Here is a 21,596-nt window from a genome sequence, read left to right on the forward strand (position 1 = left end):
CAACATATAGAGACGGTCCCTACCCAACAGCGGGCTCACAGTCTAGAAGAGGGGGGCCGGAAAACAAAACAAAACATATTAACATATGTTAATATGTTAACACATGACATATTAACATATGTTAACATATAACATATTAAATACCAACACCATTATTATATGACAAAATAAAATGAATAGAATAAATATGTTGAAAGGTTAAATGGAATGCTGTGCCAAGGTCTCACCATGGAACTACCTATGCCTAATCATTTGATTTATTAACTCAGCGCTTAGAACAGTGCTCTGCACATAGTAAGCGCTTAATAAATGCCGTTATTATTAAAATACCAACATTATTATTAACAAAATAAAATGAATAGAATAAATATGTCGAAAGGTTCAATGGAATGCTGTGCCAAGGTCTCACCCTGGAAATACCTATGTTTAATCATTTGATTTATTAACTCAAGTGCTTAGAACAGTGCTTTGCACATAGTAAGCGCTTAATAAATGCCATTATTATTATTAAATACCAACATTATTATTATATTAACAAAATAAAATGAATAGAATAAATACGTCGAAAGGTTCAATGGAATGCTGTGCCAAGGTCTCACCCTGGAAATACCTATGCTTAATCATTTGATTTACTAACTCAGCGCTCAGAACAGTGCTCTGCACATAGTAAGCGCTTAATAAATGCCGTTATTATTATTATTAAAATACCAACATTATTATTATATTAACAAAATAAAATGAATAGAATAAATATGTCAAAAGGTTCAATGGAATGCTGTGCCAAGGTCTCACCCTGGAAATACCTATGTTTAATCATTTGATTTATTAACTCAGTGCTTAGAACAGTGCTTTGCACATAGTAAGCGCTTAATAAATGCCGTTATTATTATTAAATACTAACATTATTATTATATTAACAAAATAAAATGAATAGAATAAATATGTCGAAAGGTTCAATGGAATGCCGTGCCAAGGTCTCACCCTGGAAATACCTATGCTTAATCATTTGATTTATTAACTCAGCGCTTAGAACAGTGCTCTGCACATAGTAAGCGCTTAATAAATGCCGTTATTATTATTATTAAAATACCAACATTATTATTATATTAACAAAATAAAATGAATAGAATAAATATGTCAAAAGGTTCAATGGAATGCTGTGCCAAGGTCTCACCCTGGAAATACCTATGCTTAATCATTTAATTTATTAACTCAGCACTTAGAACAGTGCTTTGCACATAGTAAGCGCTTAATAAATGCCATTATTATTATTAAATACCAACATTATTATTAAATTAACAAAATAAAATGAATAGAATAAATATGTTGAAAGGTTCAATGGAATGCTGTGCCAAGGTCTCACCCTTGAACTACCTGTGCTTAATCATTTGATTTATTAACTCAGCGCTTAGAACAGTGCTCTGCACATAGTAAGCGCTTAATAAATGCCGTTATTATTATTATTAAAATACCAACATTATTATTATATTAACAAAATAAAATGAATAGAATATGTCGAAAGGTTCAATGGAATGCTGTACCAAGGTCTCACCCTGGAAATACCTATGCTTAATCATTTGATTTATTAACTCAGTGCTTAGAACAGTGCTTTGCACATAGTAAGCGCTTAATAAATGCCGTTATTATTATTAAATACCAACATTATTATTATATTAACAAAATAAAATGAATAGAATAAAGTCGAAAGGTTAAATGGAATGCTGTGCCAAGGTCTCACCCTGGAAATACCTATGCTTAATCATTTGATTTATTAACTCAGCGCTTAGAACAGTGCTTTGCACATAGTAAGCGCTTAATAAATGCCATTATTATTAAATACCAACATTATCATTATATTAACAAAATAAAATGAATAGAATAAATATGTCGAAAGGTTCAATGGAATGCTGTTCCAAGGTCTCACCCTGGAAATACCTATGTTTAATCATTTGATTTATTAACTCAGCGCTTAAAACAGTGCTTTGCACATAGTAAGCCCTTAATAAATGCCATTATTATTATTATTATTTAAATACCAATATTATTATTATATTAACAAAATAAAATGAATAGAATAAATATGTCGAAAGGTTCAGTGAAATGCTGTACCGAGGTCTCACCCTGGAAATACCTATGCTTACTCATTTGATTTATTAACTCAGCGCTTAGAACAGTGCTTTGCACATAGTAAGTGCTTAATAAATGCCGTTATTATTATTATTAAATACTAACATTATTATTATATTAACAAAATAAAATGAATAGAATATGTCGAAAGGTTCAATGGAATGCTGTGCCAAGGTCTCACCCTGGAAATACCTATGCTTAATCATTTGATTTATTAACTCAGCGCTTAGAACAGTGCTTTGCACATAGTAAGTGCTTAATAAATGCCGTTATTATTATTATTAAATACTAACATTATTATTATATTAACAAAATAAAATGAATAGAATATGTCGAAAGGTTCAATGGAATGCTGTGCCAAGGTCTCACCCTGGAAATACCTATGCTTAATCATTTGATTTATTAACTCAATTGATTAATTAATTGATTTATTAGGACAGTTCTTTGCACATAGTAAGCGCTTAATAAATGCCATTATTATTATTAAGATTTGGATTTTAGGAGGAATTGGTTTTTAGCGTCTGTCCCAGGTTGGCGTTGGGCCAAGGCGAAGGGAGCCGCCTCAGGGCGGGGCCCACGCGCGTGCGCGCTCTAACATCTCGCGTGACGTGATGAGAGCGGGAGGTTGGTTTTCCCCCGTCACGTGCCGAGGGGGGGCGTCGCGTGATGATGACGTCACACGGAGCTGTCAGCCGCGGGCGGAAGCGTGTCGGCCCGAGCCGCCTCCGCGTCTCCCGAGGAGCCGGTGTCGGCGCTCCCTTCCTCCGCGGCCCGGCTCCTTCACCGCCGCCGCCATCATGGCTCAGTACAAGGGCGCCGCCAGCGAGGCGGGCCGCGCCATGCAGCTGATGAAGAAGCGCGAGAAGCAACGCGAGCAGATGGAGCAGATGAAGCAGCGCATCGCCGAGGTGCGCGGGGCGGCGGGTCTCCGGCCGCGCATGCGCGCGGGTGTGGTCCCCCTCCCACGCCCGCGCATGCGCAATCTTAGCCCCCCCCCCCCACCAGCCCGCGCACGCGCAATCTTAATATTCATGAGCGCCGCTTGGGAAACAGGGAAGGCGCGTCGTGAATATTCATGTTTGGAGTCATGAATATTCATGTACGGGTTCCTGACCTTCCCCCTCCACCCTCCTTTCCTCCTTATAATAATAATAATAATGGCATTTGTTAAGCGCTTACTCTGTGCAAAGCACTGTTCTAAGCGCTGGGGAGGTTACAAGGTGATGTATATATGTTTGTACATATTTTTTTTTACTCTATTTATTTAATTTATTTGTACATATCTATTTATTTTATTTTGTTAGTATGTTTGGTTTTGTTCTCTGTCTCCCCCTTTTAGACTGTGAGCCCACTGTTGGGTAGGGACTGTCTCTATATGTTGCCAATTTGTACTTCCCAAGCGCTTAGTACAGTGCTCTGCACATAGTAAGCGCTCAATAAATACGATTGATGATGATGATGATGATGATCAGGTTGTCCCACGGGGGGCTCACAGTCTTAACCCCCATTTTACAGATGAAGGAACTGAGGCACAGAGAAGTTAAGTGACTTGCCCAAAGTCACACAGCAGGCAATTGGCGGAGCCAGGATTTGAACCCGTGACGTCTGACTCCAAATAATAATAATAATAAGGGCATTTATTAAGCGCTTACTATGTGCAAAGCACTGTTCTAAGCGCTGGGAAGGTTACAAGGTGATCAAGTTGTCCCACTTGGGGCTCAGAGTCTTAATCCTCGCTTTACAGATGAGGGAACTGAGGCACAGAGAAGTGAAGTGACTTACCCAAAGTCACCCAGCTGACAAGTGCAAGAGCTGGGATTTGAGCCCATGATCTCTGACTCCAAAGCCCGGGCTCTTTCCACTGAGCCACACTGCTTCTCTAATAATAATAATAATAATAATAAATGGCATTTGTTAAGCGCTTACTATGTACAAAGCACTGTTCTAAGCGCTGGGGAGGATACAAGGTGATCAGGTGGCCCCACGTGGGGCTTACAGGCTTCATCCCCATTTTATTCATTCATCATTCATTCAATTGTATTTATTGGGCGCTTACTGTGTGCAGAGCACTGGACTAAGCGCTTGGGAAGTACAAGTTGGCTGGGGAGGAAACAAGGTGATCAGGTGGTCCCACGTGGGGCTTACAGGCTTCATCCCCATTTTATTCATTCATTTATTCAGTCGTATTTATTGGGCGCTTACTGTGTGCAGAGCACCATACTAAGCGCTTGGGGAGTACAAGTTGGCAACATATAGAGACGGTCCCTACCCAGCAGTGGGCTCACAGTCTAGAGCGGGGAGACAGACAACAAAACAAAACATATTAACAAAGTAAAGTAAATAGAATAAATATGTACTAGTAAAATAAATAGAGTAATAAATATGTACAAACGCATATGCATTTTATACATTTTACAGATGAGGGAACTGAGGCCCAGAGAAGGAAGTGACTTGCCCAAAGTCACACAGCTGACAATTGGCGGAGATGGGATTTGAGCCCATGACCTCCGACTCCCAAGCCCGTGCTCTTTCCACTGAGCCATGCTCCTTCCCTTCCCGTGATTAGTCAAATCAATTTGTCGTATTTATTGAGCGCTTACATTGGGCAGAGTGCTGTGCTCAGCCCACGGGAGGGAAAATATAACAGCTATATTATGGCCACTCATTCAGTCATACTTATTGAGCGCTAACTGTGTGCAGAGCACTGTACCAAGCGCTTATTCATATTCATAATGATGATGGCATTTGTTAAGTGCCTACTGTGTGCCAAGTACTGTTCTAAGCACTGGGGTAGATACAGGGTAATCAGGCTGTCCCACATGGGACTCACACTTTTAATCCCCATTTTACAGATGAGGGAACTGAGGCCCAGAGAAGTGAAGTGACTTGCCCAAAGTCACAGAGCAGAAAAGTGGCAGAATCGGAATTAGAACCCACATCCCCTGACTCTCAAGCCTGCACTGTTCCCCCAGTCATGCTGCTTCTCGTGGAGTGGGGGGTGATTCCTTCCCTTCCCCCCTTTTTTAATGGTAATAATAATGGTATTTGTTAAGTGCTTACTATGTGCGAAGCACTGTTCTAAGCACCAAGGTAGATACGAGATGATCAGGTTGTGCCACGTGGGGCTCGCAGTCTTAATCCCCCTTTTACAGATGAGGTAACTGAGGCACAGAGAAGTTAAGTGACTTGCCCGTAGTCACACAGCAGAGAAGTGGCGGAGTCGGGATTAGAACCCACAACCTCTGACCCAAACCCGTGCTCTTTCCAAAGCGTTTACCGCGAACCAGGCACTGTAGTAAGTGCTGGGGTAGATACAGGCTAATCAGACTGGACGCGGTCCGTGTCCCAAACAGAGCCCAGACAAGCAGTGTGGCTCAGTGGATAGAGCACGGACCTGGGAATCAGAAGGACCCGGGTTCTAATTCTCGTTCCGTCACACATCTGTTGTGTGACTTTAGCCGAGTCACTTAACTTTCCTTCGATCTTATGTATTGAGCATTTACTGTGTGCCGAGCACTGTACTAAGCGCTTGAGAGAATATGATGTAACAATAAGCAGACACAGTCTTTCCTGGGCCTCAGTTACCTCATCTGTGAAATGGGGATTAAGAGTATGAGCCCCATGTGAGACAGGGACTGTGTCCAACCTGATTAACTTGTAGCACTTAGAATAGTGCTTGGCACATAGTAAACACCTAACAAGTACCATAATTATTATTGAGAAGCAATATGGCCGAGTGGATAGAGCCTGGCCCTGAGTTCTAATCCTTGGTCCTCCACTTGTCTAAGAGAAGCAGCATGGCTTAGTGGAAAGAGCACAGGCTTGTGAGTCAGAGGACGTGGGTTCTAATCCCGACTCTGCCAGTTGTCTGCTATGTGACCTTGGACAAGCCGCTTAACTTCTCTGTGCCTCAGTTACCTCCTCTGTAAAAGCGGGATTAAGACTGGGAGCCCCACATGGGACAGCCTGATCACCTTGCGCTTAACAAATACCATAGTTATTGTTATCATTGTCTGCTGTGTGGCCTTGTGCCCCTCACTTAACTTCTCTGTGCCTCAGTTACCTCGTCTGGAAAATGAGGATTAAGACTGTGAGCCCTTTGGGGGTCAGGGATTGTGTCCAACCCAGTTACCTTGTATCTACACCCCAGTGCAAAGTATAGTGGCTGGCACATAGTAAGCCCTTAATAAATACTACAGTTATTATTAGATCCTTTTGACTCCCAGCCCGTGCTACACCGACTAGGCCACGCCGCTTCTCAGAGCCCAAGATGTGCCATGGCTTATTCCCTGCCCCTGTGGGCCAGCATTGGAGTTGTGAGGCAGCCGTGAGGACTTGGTGGCATCCCCCGCACAATCTTGTCTGCCTTTCATTTATCTGAAGCGAGGTGACTGAGCAAGGAATTAGTCTGCCGCTGTCCCTACTAGGCTCTCACCTAAAATGTAGTTCAGCCCAATCCGGCGGCAGAGACCCCCAAACTTTGAGTAAAATCAAGGGGTATGTGCCCTTGGGCCCTGCCTCCACCCCTCACCCAAACCCCTATTCTTTCCTTTAAGTCTCACGGCACCACACTAGAAGGACTGCGGTGGGGTTGGGGTTCTCATCAACTTTGAGAGTATGTGGGAAACAAATTTGAACATCAGGTGGGTACTGAGGGGTAGGTAGGGAGGAGGTTCAATCAGAAAGATTTATTGAGCTCCTACTATGTGGCAAGCACTGTACTCAGCGCGTGGGAGAGTACGGTAGAGTTAGTAGACCCCTGCCCTCAGAGCTCACCATCGAGCAGAGGAGACGGACACTGAAGTAAATTACAGGTAAGGGAAAAAAACAGAAATAACCTACTCAACCCAGGGAGAATGAGATCTTTAACCCTTGCTGGTTGGAAGGTGGTTGCGAGAGGAATGGGGGTGAAACCGTTGCAGCGTCCACTGAGCTCAGGGGGCCGGACAGCAGGGCCGCTCCCCGGAGCTGAGCTTGGCACCTGTTCTCCGGGGCCTCCCTACAGGAAAACATCATGAAATCCAACATTGACAAGAAGTTCTCAGCACACTATGATGCGGTGGAGGCAGAGCTGAAATCCAGCACCGTAGGTAAGTTGGGGAGCGCTCTGGTCTGCCCACCAGCTTTGCACCTTTGTGTTCCCCGTCGGAGGCGATGAGCTTTCCTGGCGTTCTGGACTGTGGTAGGCAATTCCCCCGGCCGCGTGTGTCTGGGTTAATAGCACCGATTGAACGCCCGCCGTGTGCGGAGCTCCGTTCTAGGGATATGGGGAATGTATAGAAGAGTTAGAGTGACAGGTCTGAGTTTTCCCCTTCCCTCCCCGATCTCCTTGCGCTCTCTGCTGTATCAGGTTGGTTTCGGATACCTTCGTTTCCCCAGTCAGGGGAGGGTTGGCCGTATTGTGTAGTGATCTCTAGCCTCCGTCGTCTGCCAAATCGTTTGCTCCAGAAGAGCCCTGGATGTAGTTTGGGCTGGTGGGGAGGGGAACAAGGGAGGTGTATATAGAGGACGGCTGGGAGTAGCGCCCAGCTCATCAATCAGTGGTATTTATTGAGCCCTTATTGTGTGCTGAGCTCTGTAGTAAGCACTTGGGCGAGTACAGTATATTAGAGTGGTGCCCTAGAAGCCGAAGTAGCCCCTAGATGGGTCAGCGAAACCTGGCTCCAGCTCCCAGCGAGGCCCAGGGTCTCCCGACCTCCTGTGTGAGCCTGCAGGGACTCCCCACTCCTCCCCACCACCATTCTCAGGTCCCCAACTTCCAGCGCAGAGCCCCAGTTTGGTGCTTGATCATTTAGCATCATCTCATTAATACTAATAATTCTGATACTACTAATAATAGTAATTGTGGTATTTGTTAGGCACTATGTACCATTCACTGTACTAAGCGCTGGGGTAGATACAAAGTAATTGGACGTAGTCCCTGTCCCACACAGAGATCAAGTCTTAATCCCTGTTTTTCAGATGAGGGAAACGGAGGCACCGAGAAGTGACTTGCCTGAGGTCACACAGCAGAGAAGTGTTAGTCAGGATAAGAACCCAGGTCATCATCATCAATCGTATTTATTGAGCGCTTACTATGTGCAGAGCACTGTACTAAGCGCTTGGGAAGTACAAATTGGCAACATATAGAGACAGTCCCTACCCAATAGTGGGCTCACAGTCTAAAAGGGGGAGACAGAGAACAAAACCAAACATACTAACAAAATAAAATAAATAGAATAGATATGTACAAGTAAAATAAATAAATAAATAGGGTAATAAATCCGGCTCCCAGGCTTGTGCTGTATCCACCAGGCCTAGATGCCTCTGTAATCTTCTAGTTGTGTGAAGCTGCTCCCCCTTCTCCTTCCCCCAGCCTGGGCCCCCTGCATCTCCCGAGGGGGTTGGGGCAGTTAGCCAGCATGTCTGGCCTGAGAGGCCGGCCAGCTCCTAGATTTGGCCCTCCCTCCGCGTCTTCCCCTCAGGTCTGGTGACTCTCAATGACATGAAGGCCAAGCAGGAAGCCTTGGTGAAGGAGAGGGAGAAGCAGCTGGCCAAGAAGGAACAGTCCAAGGAACTGCAGCTGTGCGTGTGCCCACCCTTCTCAGATGCCCACCCCTCTCAGGCACCTCGCAGGGTTGTGGGTCCCGCCTTCCTTCTCCTCTACTGCCTGCCCTGCCGGGCTGGGGCCGGAGATGACGTGGGGCAGGTCAGGGCCGGCCCAGCCCGCCTGACCTCAGACTCTTGCCTGCCCTGAGGGAGGGGAAAAGCGTACTGCCCCTTCTCATCCCATTCGATGGTGTTGTCTCGTGCAGCGCGCTTGCCATTCGACCCCCTGAACCTCGAATTTTTCTCCAGAGAGACCGGATTGCAGGTCCCCGCCGCCCCCAACCTCATTTCAGAGCCATGGCATTCTTTTCCAGATCTGTTTCCATTGGGTGGGGGATTCTTCACTTCTGTCTGCTGTGGCCTCCACCACTCGATTGCCTTCAGTGGCGTGCCCCAAGGCAGTTTCCTCACTGGCTTGCTGTCTGAAGCTAGCCGGGGTGGTGGTGGGAGATTGACTGCCAACACAGCTTGGATGCAGTTGTGGATTTGCCTGGGTAGGGGCCTGCTATGTGGTAACCCAAGGCATGGAGACTGGTACTCATTTTGGTGGGAGTCTAGGATTCTTTCCTCCTCTTCTGCTGTCCTCAGGGTCCTTTCCCCTGTGGTTCCATATCCTGCCCTCGGTTTCCTCCTATTAGCTCTGACCTCCCCAGATGGGGGGACAGGACCCTCTGACCCTCTCTCTCTTCCATCAGTGCACTTTTCTCCCCTTCATCTGGGTACTCCTTTTTCCACTTCTGCCACCCCACAGCCCAGACTTCTGAATCTGCTCCAGAATTTTTTGTCCCCACTATTTTTTTTTTCCTGCCTTGTAAATACGTCCCGGCTTCTTTTTCTTCAGGGAATCTCCCTTTGGTCTCTGCCCCTTACCTTTCCCTCCACTCAAATCCTCGCATCTGATCCTAAGTACCCAGAGCCCTCCTCTCCATTCTCCATAAAGAGCACACAGAGGCTTTCCGACCTCACTCTGGGCCTTGGACGTCACCGGTCCTTCGGCCCTGTCAGGGAAGGCATCCCGGGGCCGGGCACTCGGGGATGACCGACCTCGTTAGGGGCCAGCGGGGGTGGGGGGGGTGCCCCAGGGCTGGACGTAGCCTGAGGCCTGACAGGCATCTCTTCAGGAAACTGGAGAAACTGCGGGAGAAGGAGCGTAAGAAGGAGGAGAAGAGAAAGATCTCCAGCCTGTCCTTCACCCTAGATGAGGAGGAAGAGGCCGACGAAGAAGAGGAGGACGACGTAGACGAGGAGGAGCTGGAGCGGGAAGGTGAAGGGAGGCCCCGGGAGCGTGATGGGCTGGGTCAGAGGGGATTTGAGAGGCATGATGGTCAGCCTTCCTCTGGGCTCTGTGTTTCCCAGCAGAGATTCCCACAAAGAAGAAGAAACTGGGGAAGAATCCCGATGTGGACACGAGTTTCTTGCCTGACCGAGATCGAGAGGTAAAGGCATCATGGCCCCTCTTAGCCTCCGGCCCTCCTCCTGCTGCCGTCCGTTTTATTAGCTCCCAGCTAGGCCTAGTTCTGGTCCGCTGGGCTCAGGCCTTAGCCAGGGGACATATGGTGTCAGTATATCAGACCCTGAGGTGGAAGGAACCACCCCAAATCGGTCTGTCCTTGCGGCTGGGACTCTAGCCCCAGCAAGGCTCAAGTTCACACCTGCACCTCCAGAAGTCGGTTGGGGCCAAACCAAAGAAAGAATCGGTGTTGGGCTGGGTAAGGGCTCCCCGTCCGTTAGCCTCAGCTCGGGTTGGATTAGGGAGGGTTCAACCCTGCTCCATCCCATCATTTCAGGCTCCTCAGGCTCCCTTCCTTGTCCTGCTCCAGCTCCCGTTGTGGAGGCATTCACCTGACCATCCCATAGGGAGAGGTGATGAGGGGAGCAGGGGAGGGGGCATGGTGAGGGTCTCTGGACATCTCTGGGCCTACCTCACTTCTGGTCCCCTTGCGCAGGAGGAGGAGAACCGGCTGCGGGAGGAGCTGCGGCAGGAGTGGGAGGCCAAGCAGGAGAAGATCAAGAGTAGGTGACTGGGTGAACTGGGCCTTCCCTGAGGCTGCTGGGGAGTCCCCCTCCTCTGGACCTATTTGCCAGTGGGGTTGGGTGATGGTTTGAGTAGCAGTTCCCGCCCCTTCTCCCCTCCCCTCACTCTCCTGGGGGGTTTCATCATCAAAACACCCCAAAGAAAGGTCTCCCCTGGGCTGGGCTGGGCCAAGGACATTCTCCCACCCAGACCAGTGGGTTTCCACCCTCCTTCGCGGAATGTGTCCCATCTAGAGGGCCCTGAGAAGAGGCATCCCGTGACTTAAGGTTGAGCTCCCAGAGCTGGGCTTGTTCTAATAACAATAAGAAGTATAATAGTTACGGTATTTGTTAAGTACTTACTACATGCCAAGCACAGTTCCAAGTGCTGGGCTAGACGCAAGGTAATCAGGTTGGACACAGTCCCCGTCATTCATTCATTCAATCGTATTTATTGAGCGCTTACTGTGTGCAGAGCACTGTACTAAGCGCTTGGGGCTCACAGTCTTAATCCCCATTTTACAGATGAGGGATCTGAGGCACAGAGAATCAATCAATCAATCAATCAATCGTATTTATTGAGCGCTTACTATGTGCAGAGCACTGTACTAAGCGCTTGGGAAGTACAAATTGGCATCACATAGAGACAGTCCCTACCCAACAGTGGGCTCACAGTCTAAAAGGGGGAGACAGAGAACAGAACCAAACATACCAACAAAATAAAATAAGTAGGATACAAATGTACAAGTAAAATAAATAAATAGAGTAATAAATATGTGCAACCATATATACATATATACAGGTGCTGTGGGGAAGGGAAGGAGGTAAGACGGGGGGATGGAGAGGGGGACGAGGGGGAGAGGAAAGAAGGGGCTCAGTCTGGGAAGGCTGAGAAGTTAAGTGACTTACCCAAGGTGTCACAGCAGACAGGTGGCGGAGCCGGGATTAGAACCCACAGCCTCGGCCTCCCAAGCCCGTGCTCTTGCCACTCTCTGGCTCTGCCCGTTGAGCACTGGTCGGTGGGGGCCTGTCTCCAAGGGATTGTGCGGCCCCAGCATAGACGGGCGGAACCACGACGCAAGGCACCAAGACCCACAGACTTTCCACTGAATCGAAAAATCGGGTCTGAGGTTGTAAGACCAGTCCTCGATAGCAGTTAGATAACCAGGCTGTATTACATAGAAAAACCCATAAAATAAAATCCAGTCACAAAGTGAAAGTCCTTCCCTGGAGTTAAGCCCATGGTTTCTTAAGGTGTTTTCCAAGGTGATTTCCCAGTCCGTGGCCTCAGTGGGGGCAGACCTTCCCAATGCAGGTGGAAGCTAGCCCCTCAAATCCCAGGGGCCTGGGCAGGCAGGAAGGTCGGGAGGCAGGGGGCCTGGGTTGCACTCCCTAGGTGAAGAGATCATATGGGTTTCACTCCTTAGGTGAAGAGATCGAGATCACTTTCAGTTACTGGGATGGGTCCGGGCACCGTCGGACGGTCAAGGTAGGCGCTTGGGCCAGGGTGCCAGGTCGGGTGGCTGGCCAGATCCACACCGATCCCCGGGGCAGCGTCCAAGGCTCCCTCCCACCACCTGCTTGTCTTGGCCCCTCGGTTTCCCCAGGCACCAGACAGTTTTCTGAGGCTGGGCCACCCCCACCGTCTCCAGGATCCCCAGGAGGCGGGCGGGGTGGCATAATCCTGCTCAGGGAGGTCCCCTCTCTCCCCCCACAAACTTATCCTTGCCCTTAATTAGGCCTGACCACCTGAAACATAGGTGGCACCCAAGGAGAAGCCAGAACCTGAGACCCCGTCCTCAGCCCTTCTTCCTGGGGGCTCATTCGACCCCTGGATCTTCCTCTGCTGCTCTCTTGTGTAGATGAAGAAGGGGAACACGATGCAGCAGTTCCTGCAGAAAGCCCTGGAGATCCTGCGGAAGGACTTCAGCGAACTGAGGTGCGGCCTCAGGGAAGGCAGAAGGAGGGTGGGAAGCGTCCCGGCCTGGGGAAGCAGGCCAACCAGGACCCCCGCTCACTGCTCGTCCTCCCTGTTCCCTGCCCCCAGTGATGCTCCCCCACCCCTATGAGTGCCCTGGGACACTGTTGGCCTGGCTACTGGCAAGCCCTTTCCTCTCTTCCCCTATAACCCTCCCAGGCAGCTTTCCTTTCTTCAACACATTCCTGGAGAAAGGGCAGTGTGGAAGCCGAGACCGAGCACCGTTGACTTCTCTCCCTAGGTCCGCGGGGGTGGAGCAGCTCATGTATATCAAGGAGGATTTGATCATCCCTCACGTAAGTGTCCGTGGACGCGCTCGGCTCCCCCGCCACACGAGCCGACTCAGCCGCCCAATCTCTGGAGCCACTCCCCGCCCTGGGAGGGTTGGATTTCGAGCAAGGAGTCGTTCCCCCACCATCTATCTAGGCTCTGCCCTGCTTCGGTTCTCCTCTCACTCCTTCCCAGAGCTCTGGCCAAGGGGTCAGGCAGCGGTGACAGCCCGAGGTCGCGGCCGTGACCCTGCCTTTCCTCCTCCCTTTCCAGCACCACAGCTTCTACGACTTCATTGTGACCAAGGCCCGAGGCAAGAGTGGTGAGTCATCCCAGCGGCCTGGCCCGGCCTGGCCGTTCTCCACTGGCTACCTCCCCTCGTCTGGGTGGAAGGTTGAAAAAAGGTCTGCCCCTTCCCCTCCCAACCTGATCCCTCTCTGTGGATGGGCCCCACCATCCATCTAGCTCCAGTTCATCGCTTCTAGGCCAGGCCCCATTTCTTGCTTAATCGATCGGTGGTATTTACTGAGCACCTATTGTGTGCAGAGAACTGGACTGAGTGCTTGGGAGGGTGCAGTACAACCGGGTTGGAAGGCATGTTCCTTGCCCACAAGGAGCTCATAGTCTGTAGGGGCAGCCTTTGAAGGGACTGGGGGTGTGGAGGCGGGAGAGAGATGCCCCCGACTTGATCCCTCTGCTGGGAAGGAGAGTCTTTTAAGCTCCCTTTCTCGGCTACCTCTGCTGTCCAAGGCTCCCCCGGGACTGCTCTGGGCAGGGAGCCGGACCGTGACGCCCGGTCTGCCGTCTCTCTCTCCGCTCCCTAGGGCCGCTCTTCAACTTCGATGTTCACGATGATGTGAGGCTGCTCAGCGACGCCACTGTGGAGAAGGATGAGGTACGGGGCTCTTAGTCGGGTGGCCGCCGCCGCCACGGGAGCTTGGGGGAGAGGGCCGCAAGGGAGCTAAGGCTGGCGGGAGGCGGCCCAGGCTCGGCTGGCCCATCTCTGGGGATGGTTCTTCCTACAGTCTCACGCGGGGAAGGTGGTCCTGAGGAGTTGGTACGAGAAAAACAAGCACATCTTCCCCGCCAGCAGATGGGAGCCCTACGACCCTGAAAAGAAGTGGGATAAGTACACGGTCAGGACCGGAGGGCGTGCTGCGGGCAGGGGGTGCGAGGGGTGGGCCGCCGCCACCCTGGAGTCCTCTCTGACTCCTCCCCCAGCTCCCCTCCAGCTTTACTGTGGACAGGGTGGGAGGGCTGGGCCAGGGAAGCTGGAGGTCGGTGGGGACGAAGCACCTGCCTTTCCCTCCGGCTGCTCCCCCCGTCCCTCCCTGCCTTGTTCCACTGTCGTGGTTAGGGGCAGGACGGTACTACTGACCACTGCTTCTCACTCACCCTTTTTTTATTTCTCTGTGTCTCTTCCACCCCTCCCTTCCCTCCTTTGCTTTTTCTCCATGCGTGTGCGTATGCCTCTGTTGCTTTCTCTCACCCGCAGATCCGATGAGCTCCTGAGGAAGGCAACAGACCACCGTCCCCCCCACCCTCCCACCTCTGCCCACCCCCGTCACTGCTCAGGCCCGGCAGTGAGGTCAGCCAGCACCCCCCTTCCCCAGCCGAGTGAGATCCCGCAGCCGGCACTGCCGATTCTCAAGGTGGGGCTCTGGGCCTTGCCATTCCCCTCAGTTCCTTGTCTCCTTGGCTCTGCAGAAGCTGTGGGGTCCTCCGGTCAGTGTCCCCGGCTGAGGGGCTGGCCCCGGGGTGGTGGGGAGGGGGAGTTAGGGGAGTTTGCTCTAGGATTCACCCCCACCCAGTCTCTGCTCCCGAGGCCTTGTGATTCCCAAATTAATTATTTAAGAATAAATGGATCTTTGGGTCCGGCGTACGAGTCCAGTATCTAAAACCTAAGCCTTAGCTTGAGAACAGGATGGGTGTGTGCGTGCGCGCCCCCCCCTTTCCCACACTGTTTCAAGCAACGGGGTGTCAAAAATCTCTTCACTATCTCACATACACTGGAAATCTGGGGCTCGGCTAGGCCCAGCTCCTTACCATTCATGCCCAGACTTAGCCCACTCCCAGCCCTTGCCTCTGCTGACCTGGCCAAACCCAGTACCAGCTGTGACTGAGCAGGAGACAGCCAGGAGACACCCCCACTACACACCAAAACCCAGCTGAGCAAAGCTGGTGGAAGCAGCCTTGACTGCCTGTTGCTGGTTAATAATAATAATGATGGAATTTATTAAGCACTTATATATGTGCTAAGCACTGTTCTAAGCACTGGGGAGGGTACAGGGTGATCAGGTTGTCCCACGGGGGGCTCACAGCCTTAATCCCCATTTTACAGAGGAGGTAACTGGGCAAGTCACTTAACTTCAGTGTGCCTCAAAGTCACAACAGCCGACAGTTGGCAGAACTGGGATGTGAACCCGTGACCTCTGACTCCAGAGCTCGTGCTCTTACCACTGAGTCACGCTGCTTCTCAAATGGTTGCCCCATTTGGCTCGGGAACTGAATTCAGTGCCACTTTCACGTGTGGGGTGAGCTACTCTTCCCCTTCCTCCCCAGTGCCCGCCACTATTTAAAATGATAATGGGAGGCCATGCCATCCTGAGCCACGGACCCTGGCCCCGTTCTACTTCTTCCGTCCCTTATCTTGACAGTCGGTGGAGACGCTAGGGGGCGCCAGCATCTCGGTGCCTCAATTTCTCCTCCTTCCCGTCCCCCGTCCCCACCCCCGGGGGAAACTGAGTCATAGGCCGCCACCCCAGGAGCTGGGCATGGGGCTCCGGACACAGGAGAAGCCAAGCTACTTCTCCAATTCCCTCCTGCTCCCCGGAAGACACATTCCGCCTCCTTGCACCCGGGGGCCGACCAACCCTTAACCCCCGTTAACCACAACCTGGGAGGGAGAGGGCTCCACCAGGCCAAGGCCCTCCCAATGACAGCAGGGAGGCAGGACAGGGCCCCTCTCGAGGAGGGAGAGGTCCAGACGGGAGCAGGTCCCTGGCAGATGGGGGACAAAGGATCCCCCTCGAAGACAGAGGGCCAGGGTCAGGGCCTGCTGTCGATTCTAAGACCCCGTCGTCCCCGCCTTGCCCACATGGCAGGCCCCCATTATGGCCTCAGTCCAGGAGCTAAATCCTCCATCCCTTTCTCCTCTCCTTTCTCCCACTCCCAGACGGGGTCACTCTCAGGGGACCTCAGGCAAGACAGCTCCTGCCCTGGTTGGGAGTGAGAAGCAGAGCAAGGGTGAGAGCGGTGTCCTTGTTCTCCTTCCCTGAGGTCTGAGCAGCAGGAATCTTGGCTGCTCCCATCCCCTGGCCTTTGACCCCGCCAACTCCCAGGTTGCCACCATGGGCCCGATTCCAGACCGGTCCGTCCCCGTGTCGGCTTTGGCGTTCCTAACCTGGGGTTGCTTCCTTTCTCCTCTTTCTGGCTAGGCCATCCCTCCCTCTCGTCTCCCTGGCAGTTGTCCCCCAACGTTCCCCTGTCTCCAACCCCCAACACCCTGCTCTCTCTCAGCAGCTGGGGAAGTGGGAGCAGAGCGGGGGGCTCAGTTCTGCCCACCCCAACGTGGCTCAGGCGTCCTCTGCGGGCGGCCCTCGGCTGCCCTCCCCTTTGTGCTGCGGCTCCCCCGGCCACAATGGACTGGCTGTTCTCAGGAGGCCTGCAGACCTTCCCTTCATGAAGAGGAATGCCTCCCCCTGGTTGGGAAAAGGCCCCTCTGTTCCTCAAGCCCTGGACACAGCCTCCAAGCCCTGAGGCTTTTCCCAGCTTCCCTTCTCGGAACTCTGATGTGAGAGACCTTGGCGTCGTATGCAACAATAGTCTTTAGACAGCGGGAGACCAGCCTTCCCCCCTCTTTTCGGCCCCCCCACACCATTCCCCCTCCACCCAGCCCTCCCCGCTTACTCTCCAGCCCCCGGCCCCAACCTTGCTTGGAGGGGGGTGGTCTTCCTTGGCTCCAACCCTCTCCTGGGACCCCTCTCCTGGCTGAATTTACAACCGAGCTATCCCAGTGAGGGTGGGGACGGGCCACCCCTGGGATCTTAGCTCTTTGGAGCCTCTGACAGCACCCACGTCTCCCCGGGGGCTCACAAAGAAAATGGCCATCTTATCTTGGGATTGGGGAGCAACTGGGGACCAGGGCTGCCTCATTCCTGCTCTCATCGCTTTCAGCCCTGTGTGGCCACTTCCTTGAGAAAGGCCCAATCCTCTGGATGCAGGGGGTCGCAGCTCTCTAAGGATGGGGGAGGCGTGGAGTGTATGCCCAGGAGCCCGCTGCTTGTGAAGGGGCATGGAGAGCCGTGCACCCTTCCGGCCCACCCTAAATCTTTGAGCAGTCGGGGAGCAGGGGATGTGGCCCGGGGGAAACCTAGGAAGCTGTCCTGGAAGCAGTGACCCCCGACCCCAGCCCGTCTGCCTCTCTGCCCTTTCCGATTTCTCGTGGGGAGGGCCGTAGTCCCTCACCCTTCTGCCCTGGCTTCACTTCTCAGCCTGTCCCGTCTCAGCCCCACACATTTCCAATCAACCTCTCCCCTCCAGGCCCACTGGGGCTCATTCTTCACTGGGGGCTGTTTGGGGGATTGAGGAGGGGCTTTTGAGAACAAGTCAAGAGGGGGGAAAGATAGAGTTGCTTAAGCTCGGGGCCACGGGTAGGAGGAGTGGGTGCCCCCGGCCCCCCCAGGCTCCAGCTTGGCGGGAGGGAGGCAGAGGGGTGGGGTGGGAATGGGAATAAAGAGGAGGAGACCATGAGCCCTTTCTCCTCTGCTCCCAAGCCGCCCCTCCGGACTCCTGCGTTGCTCCCAGCCAGCTCTCCGTTGACCCTCTCTTCCCCCCCATCCCCCAGCGGCATATGCTGGGAGGAGATTGATGACTTTTTTCAGGGTAATGGGCTTAGCAGAGGGGGGAGAAGCCTTTTAGTCTATATCACTTACCATTGCGGCCAGCTGTTCCCGTCCCCCTGCCCTCTCCTCCCTAGGGCAGGGCCCTGACAGGGCTGGATTGTTACATGCCACTTACCTTTCAACAAAGACATCTGCCTGGGGTGAGGGCGAAGGGGAGCCCCGCTGGAGGGGCCTGATGGGGGAAGGAGCCAAGGCAGGGAAGGACATTCCAGTGCGGCTAGAGGAGTCCAGCCATCGGTAGCCCTGGGCTGTGGTGGCTTCCAGATAATAATAATGATGCCATTTGTTAAGCGCTTACTATGTGTGAAACACTATTCTAAGCGCTGGGTGATAATGATAATAACTAATGATAACTGTGGTATCTGTCAAGCACTTACAGTGCCAGGCACTGTACTAAGCACTGGGGTGGATACAAGCAAATAATAATTATGGTATTTGTTAAGCACTTACTATGTGCCAGGCACTGTACTAAGCACTGGGGTGGATACAAGCAAATAATAGTTATGGTATTTGTTAAGCACTTACTATGTGCCAGGCACTGTACTAAGCACTGGGGTGGATGCAAGCAAATAATAATTATGGTATTTGTTAAGCACTTACTATGTGCCAGGCACTGTACTAAGCACTGGGGTGGATGCAAGCAAATAATAATTATGGTATTTGTTAAGCACTTACTATGTGCCAGGCACTGTACTAAGCACTGGGGTGGATGCAAGCAAATAATAATTATGGTATTTGTTAAGCACTTACTATGTGCCAGGCACTGTACTAAGCACTGGGGTGGATGCAAGCAAATAATAATTATGGTATTTGTTAAGCACTTACTATGTGCCAGGCACTGTACTAAGCACTGGGGTGGATACAAGCAAATAATAATTATGGTATTTGTTAAGCACTTACTATGTGCCAGGCACTGTACTAAGCACGGGGGTGGGTACAAGCAAATAATAATTATGGTATTTGTTAAGCACTTACTATGTGCCAGGCACTGGACTAAGCACTGGGGTGGATACAAGCAAATAATAATTATGGTATTTGTTAAGCACTTACTATGTGCCAGGCACTGGACTAAGCACTGGGGTGGATGCAAGCAAATAATAATTATGGTATTTGTTAAGCACTTACTATGTGCCAGGCACTGTACTAAGCACTGGGGTGGATACAAGCAAATAATAATAATTATGGTATTTGTTAAGCACTTACTATATGCCGGGCACTGTAATAAGCACTGGAGTGGATACAAGCAACTCGGGTTAGACACAGTCCCTGTCCCATGTGGGGCTCACATTCTCAATCCCCATTTTTCCCCAATCCCCTTCTAGACTGTGACCCCCTTCTAGACTGTGAGCCTACTGTTGGGTAGGGACCGTCTCTATATGTTGCCAACTTGTACTTCCCAAGCGCTTAGTCCAGTGCTCTGCACGCAGTAAGCGCTCAATAAATGCGATTGAATGAATGAATTTTTCAGATGAAGTAACTGAGGCCCAGAGAAGTGAAGTGCCTTGCTCGAGGTCACACAGCATGCAAGCGGTGGGTCCGGGATTAGGACCCATGACCTTCTGACTCCAGATCCACCGGCCCGATTCCAGCGGCTGAGCGCCCGCTATCTGATACGGCACCGGTTTGGGGAGAGGCTTGAAGAGCCCACGGGTTGGGCTGGATGGTATCATCATCATCATCATCAATCGTATTTATTGAGCGCTTACTGTGTGCAGAGCACTGGACTAAGCGCTTGGGAAGTACAAGTTGGCAACATATAGAGACAGTCCCTACCCAACAGTGGGCTCACAGTCTAAAAGGGGATGGTTTGGGATGGTATACCTCCCTTCTTCCGTCTCTCCCTTCCCCTCCCTCCCTCCTCCATGACTAACCCAAGAAGAGGGAGCACCCATTGGGTCCCTCCCCTCCTCTTCTCCTCTGTGGGCAGCTTGATGGAGAAATCACATGAATGCCTCGGGCCAGGCAGATGGACGCAGACGGGCTGGGAGACTCCGGAGCTGGAAATAGGAAGGGTCTCTGAGGTTGTTTTTGGACTGGGAACCGGGGTGGTGGCTTTGGGTAGTCATCAATCCCTGGTATTTATGGAGCACTTACTGTGTGGAGGGCAGTATACTAAGCGCTTGGGAGAGAACAATTTTTTTTTAATAATAATAATAATAATGATGGCATTTATTAAGCGCTTACTATATGCAAAGCACTGCTCTAAGCGATGGAGAGGTTACAAGGTGATCAGGTTGTCCCACCTGGGGCTCACAGTCTTAATCCCCATTTTACAGATGACGGAACGGAGGCACAGAGAAGTTAAGTGACTTGCCCAAAGTCACACAGCTGACAAGGGGTGGAGGCGGGACTTGAACCCATGACCTCCGACTCTAAAGCTCGTGCTCTCTCCACCGAGCCACGCTGCTTCTCTTCTTCTTTATGGTACCGAGGTGGTATTCACGTTCCCTGCCGACAACAGACTGGGAGTCTAGTAGTAGTAAAAGTAATTAGGAAGCAAGTGAAGCAGCATGGCTGGTTGGAAAGAGCCCGGGTTTAGGAGTCAGGGGTCATGGGTTCTAATCCCAGCTCCTCCGCTTGTCAGCTGTGTGACTTTGGGCAAGTCACTTCACTTCTCCGTGCCTCAGTTACCTCAACTGTAAAATGGGGATTAAGACTGTGAGCCCCACGTGGGACAAACTGATCACCTCATATCCCCCCTGGTGCTTAGAACAGTGCTTCGCACATAGTAAGTGCTTAGTAAATGCCATCATTAATTAATTTACTGTGTGCAGAGCACTGTACCGAGCACTGGGAGAGAATACCCAGGTGGAAATTAGACATGGCCCCTGTCCCTTGAGGGGCTCCTCACCAACTATAGTCTGAGTAGTCAAAGTAACCGCAGATCCCGGCTCCACTGCTTGTCTCCTGCGTGACCTTGGGCAAGTCATCATCAGCATCATCATCAATCGTATTTATTGAGCGCTTACTGTGTGCAGAGCACTTACTAAGCGCTTGGGAAGTACAAGTTGGCAACATATAGAGACAGTCCCCACCCAGCAGTGAGCTCACAGTCTAAAAGGGGGGTTTCCTTCTCTGGACCTCCGTTCCCTCATCTGTAAAATGGGGATTAAGACTGTGAGCCCCATGTGGGACTTGGACTGTGTCCAACCGGATTAGCTTGTATCTCCCCCAGCACTTAGAACAGTGCTTGGCACATAGTAAGCGCTGAGCAACTACCATTAAAAAAAAAAGAGTGAATAGCCGCCCTGGCTTTGGTATTGTGGGATGGCAGAGTTTTTGAAGAGATACACAGTCCCTGCCCTCGAGGAGCTGACTGTCAAGCGGGAGATCAGTTCTAATAGAAGTTCACAGAGGGAAGAGAAGAAGGATGGGCTACAGGAATGACACTGGCAGAGGATGAAGGGGAGGGTGGATTGGGTGCTTTGGAAATAAGGGGATAGGAGGTGGCAGGGGCATGCCTGCCTGGACCAAGGAGTGGAAGCAGAGAGTGGGGGACGAGGGGGAGTTGAGTGTCGAGGAAGCAGTGGTCTGGGCCTAGAGCCCAGGGCTAGACTGGCCCGGAGCCAGCAGTGTGGAAAGAGCACGGACCTCTGAGTTAGAGGTCCTGGGTTCTAATCCACTTGTCTGCAGTGCGACCTTGGGCAAGTCCTTTCCCTGTGCCTCAGTTACCTCATCTGTAAAATGGGGATTAAGGTTGTGAGCCCCATGCGGGA

The 21,596-nt window shown here is 51.2% G+C and overlaps 1 protein-coding gene across 2 annotated transcripts; it reads left to right on the forward strand.

Moving 5' to 3' along the window:
• The first annotated feature begins 2,842 nt into the window (after positions 1-2,842).
• FAM50A (family with sequence similarity 50 member A) lies at positions 2,843-14,854 on the forward strand. Of its 2 annotated transcripts, none has more exons than XM_038748501.1 (13): positions 2,843-3,035; positions 7,133-7,217; positions 8,592-8,691; positions 9,837-9,979; positions 10,072-10,151; positions 10,662-10,728; positions 12,156-12,217; positions 12,591-12,667; positions 12,948-13,002; positions 13,250-13,298; positions 13,801-13,871; positions 14,002-14,112; positions 14,472-14,854. In XM_038748501.1, exons 1-13 carry the CDS (start codon positions 2,925-2,927, stop codon positions 14,478-14,480), a joined length of 1,020 nt encoding a protein of 339 aa, XP_038604429.1. In that variant the 5' UTR covers positions 2,843-2,924; the 3' UTR covers positions 14,481-14,854. The 2 variants fall into 2 exon arrangements, with proteins under 2 accessions (XP_038604429.1, XP_038604430.1); XM_038748502.1 differs by having other exon boundaries at positions 2,846-3,035; positions 10,075-10,151.
• Positions 14,855-21,596: the final 6,742 nt, after the last annotated feature.

Source organism: Tachyglossus aculeatus, chromosome 6 (genome assembly GCF_015852505.1).
Source record: "Tachyglossus aculeatus isolate mTacAcu1 chromosome 6, mTacAcu1.pri, whole genome shotgun sequence".
Lineage (NCBI taxonomy): Eukaryota > Metazoa > Chordata > Mammalia > Monotremata > Tachyglossidae > Tachyglossus > Tachyglossus aculeatus.

Excerpts from the sequence above, each read along its gene's own strand:
- FAM50A (XM_038748501.1), top strand. The coding sequence starts at position 2,925 with ATGGCTCAGTACAAGGGCGCCGCCAGCGAGGCGGGCCGCGCCATGCAG. Across the intron at positions 10,152-10,661 it reads TGCCTGACCGAGATCGAGAG|GAGGAGGAGAACCGGCTGCG; the intron begins GTAAAGGCATCA and ends CCCCTTGCGCAG. Across the intron at positions 12,668-12,947 it reads AAGGACTTCAGCGAACTGAG|GTCCGCGGGGGTGGAGCAGC; the intron begins GTGCGGCCTCAG and ends TTCTCTCCCTAG.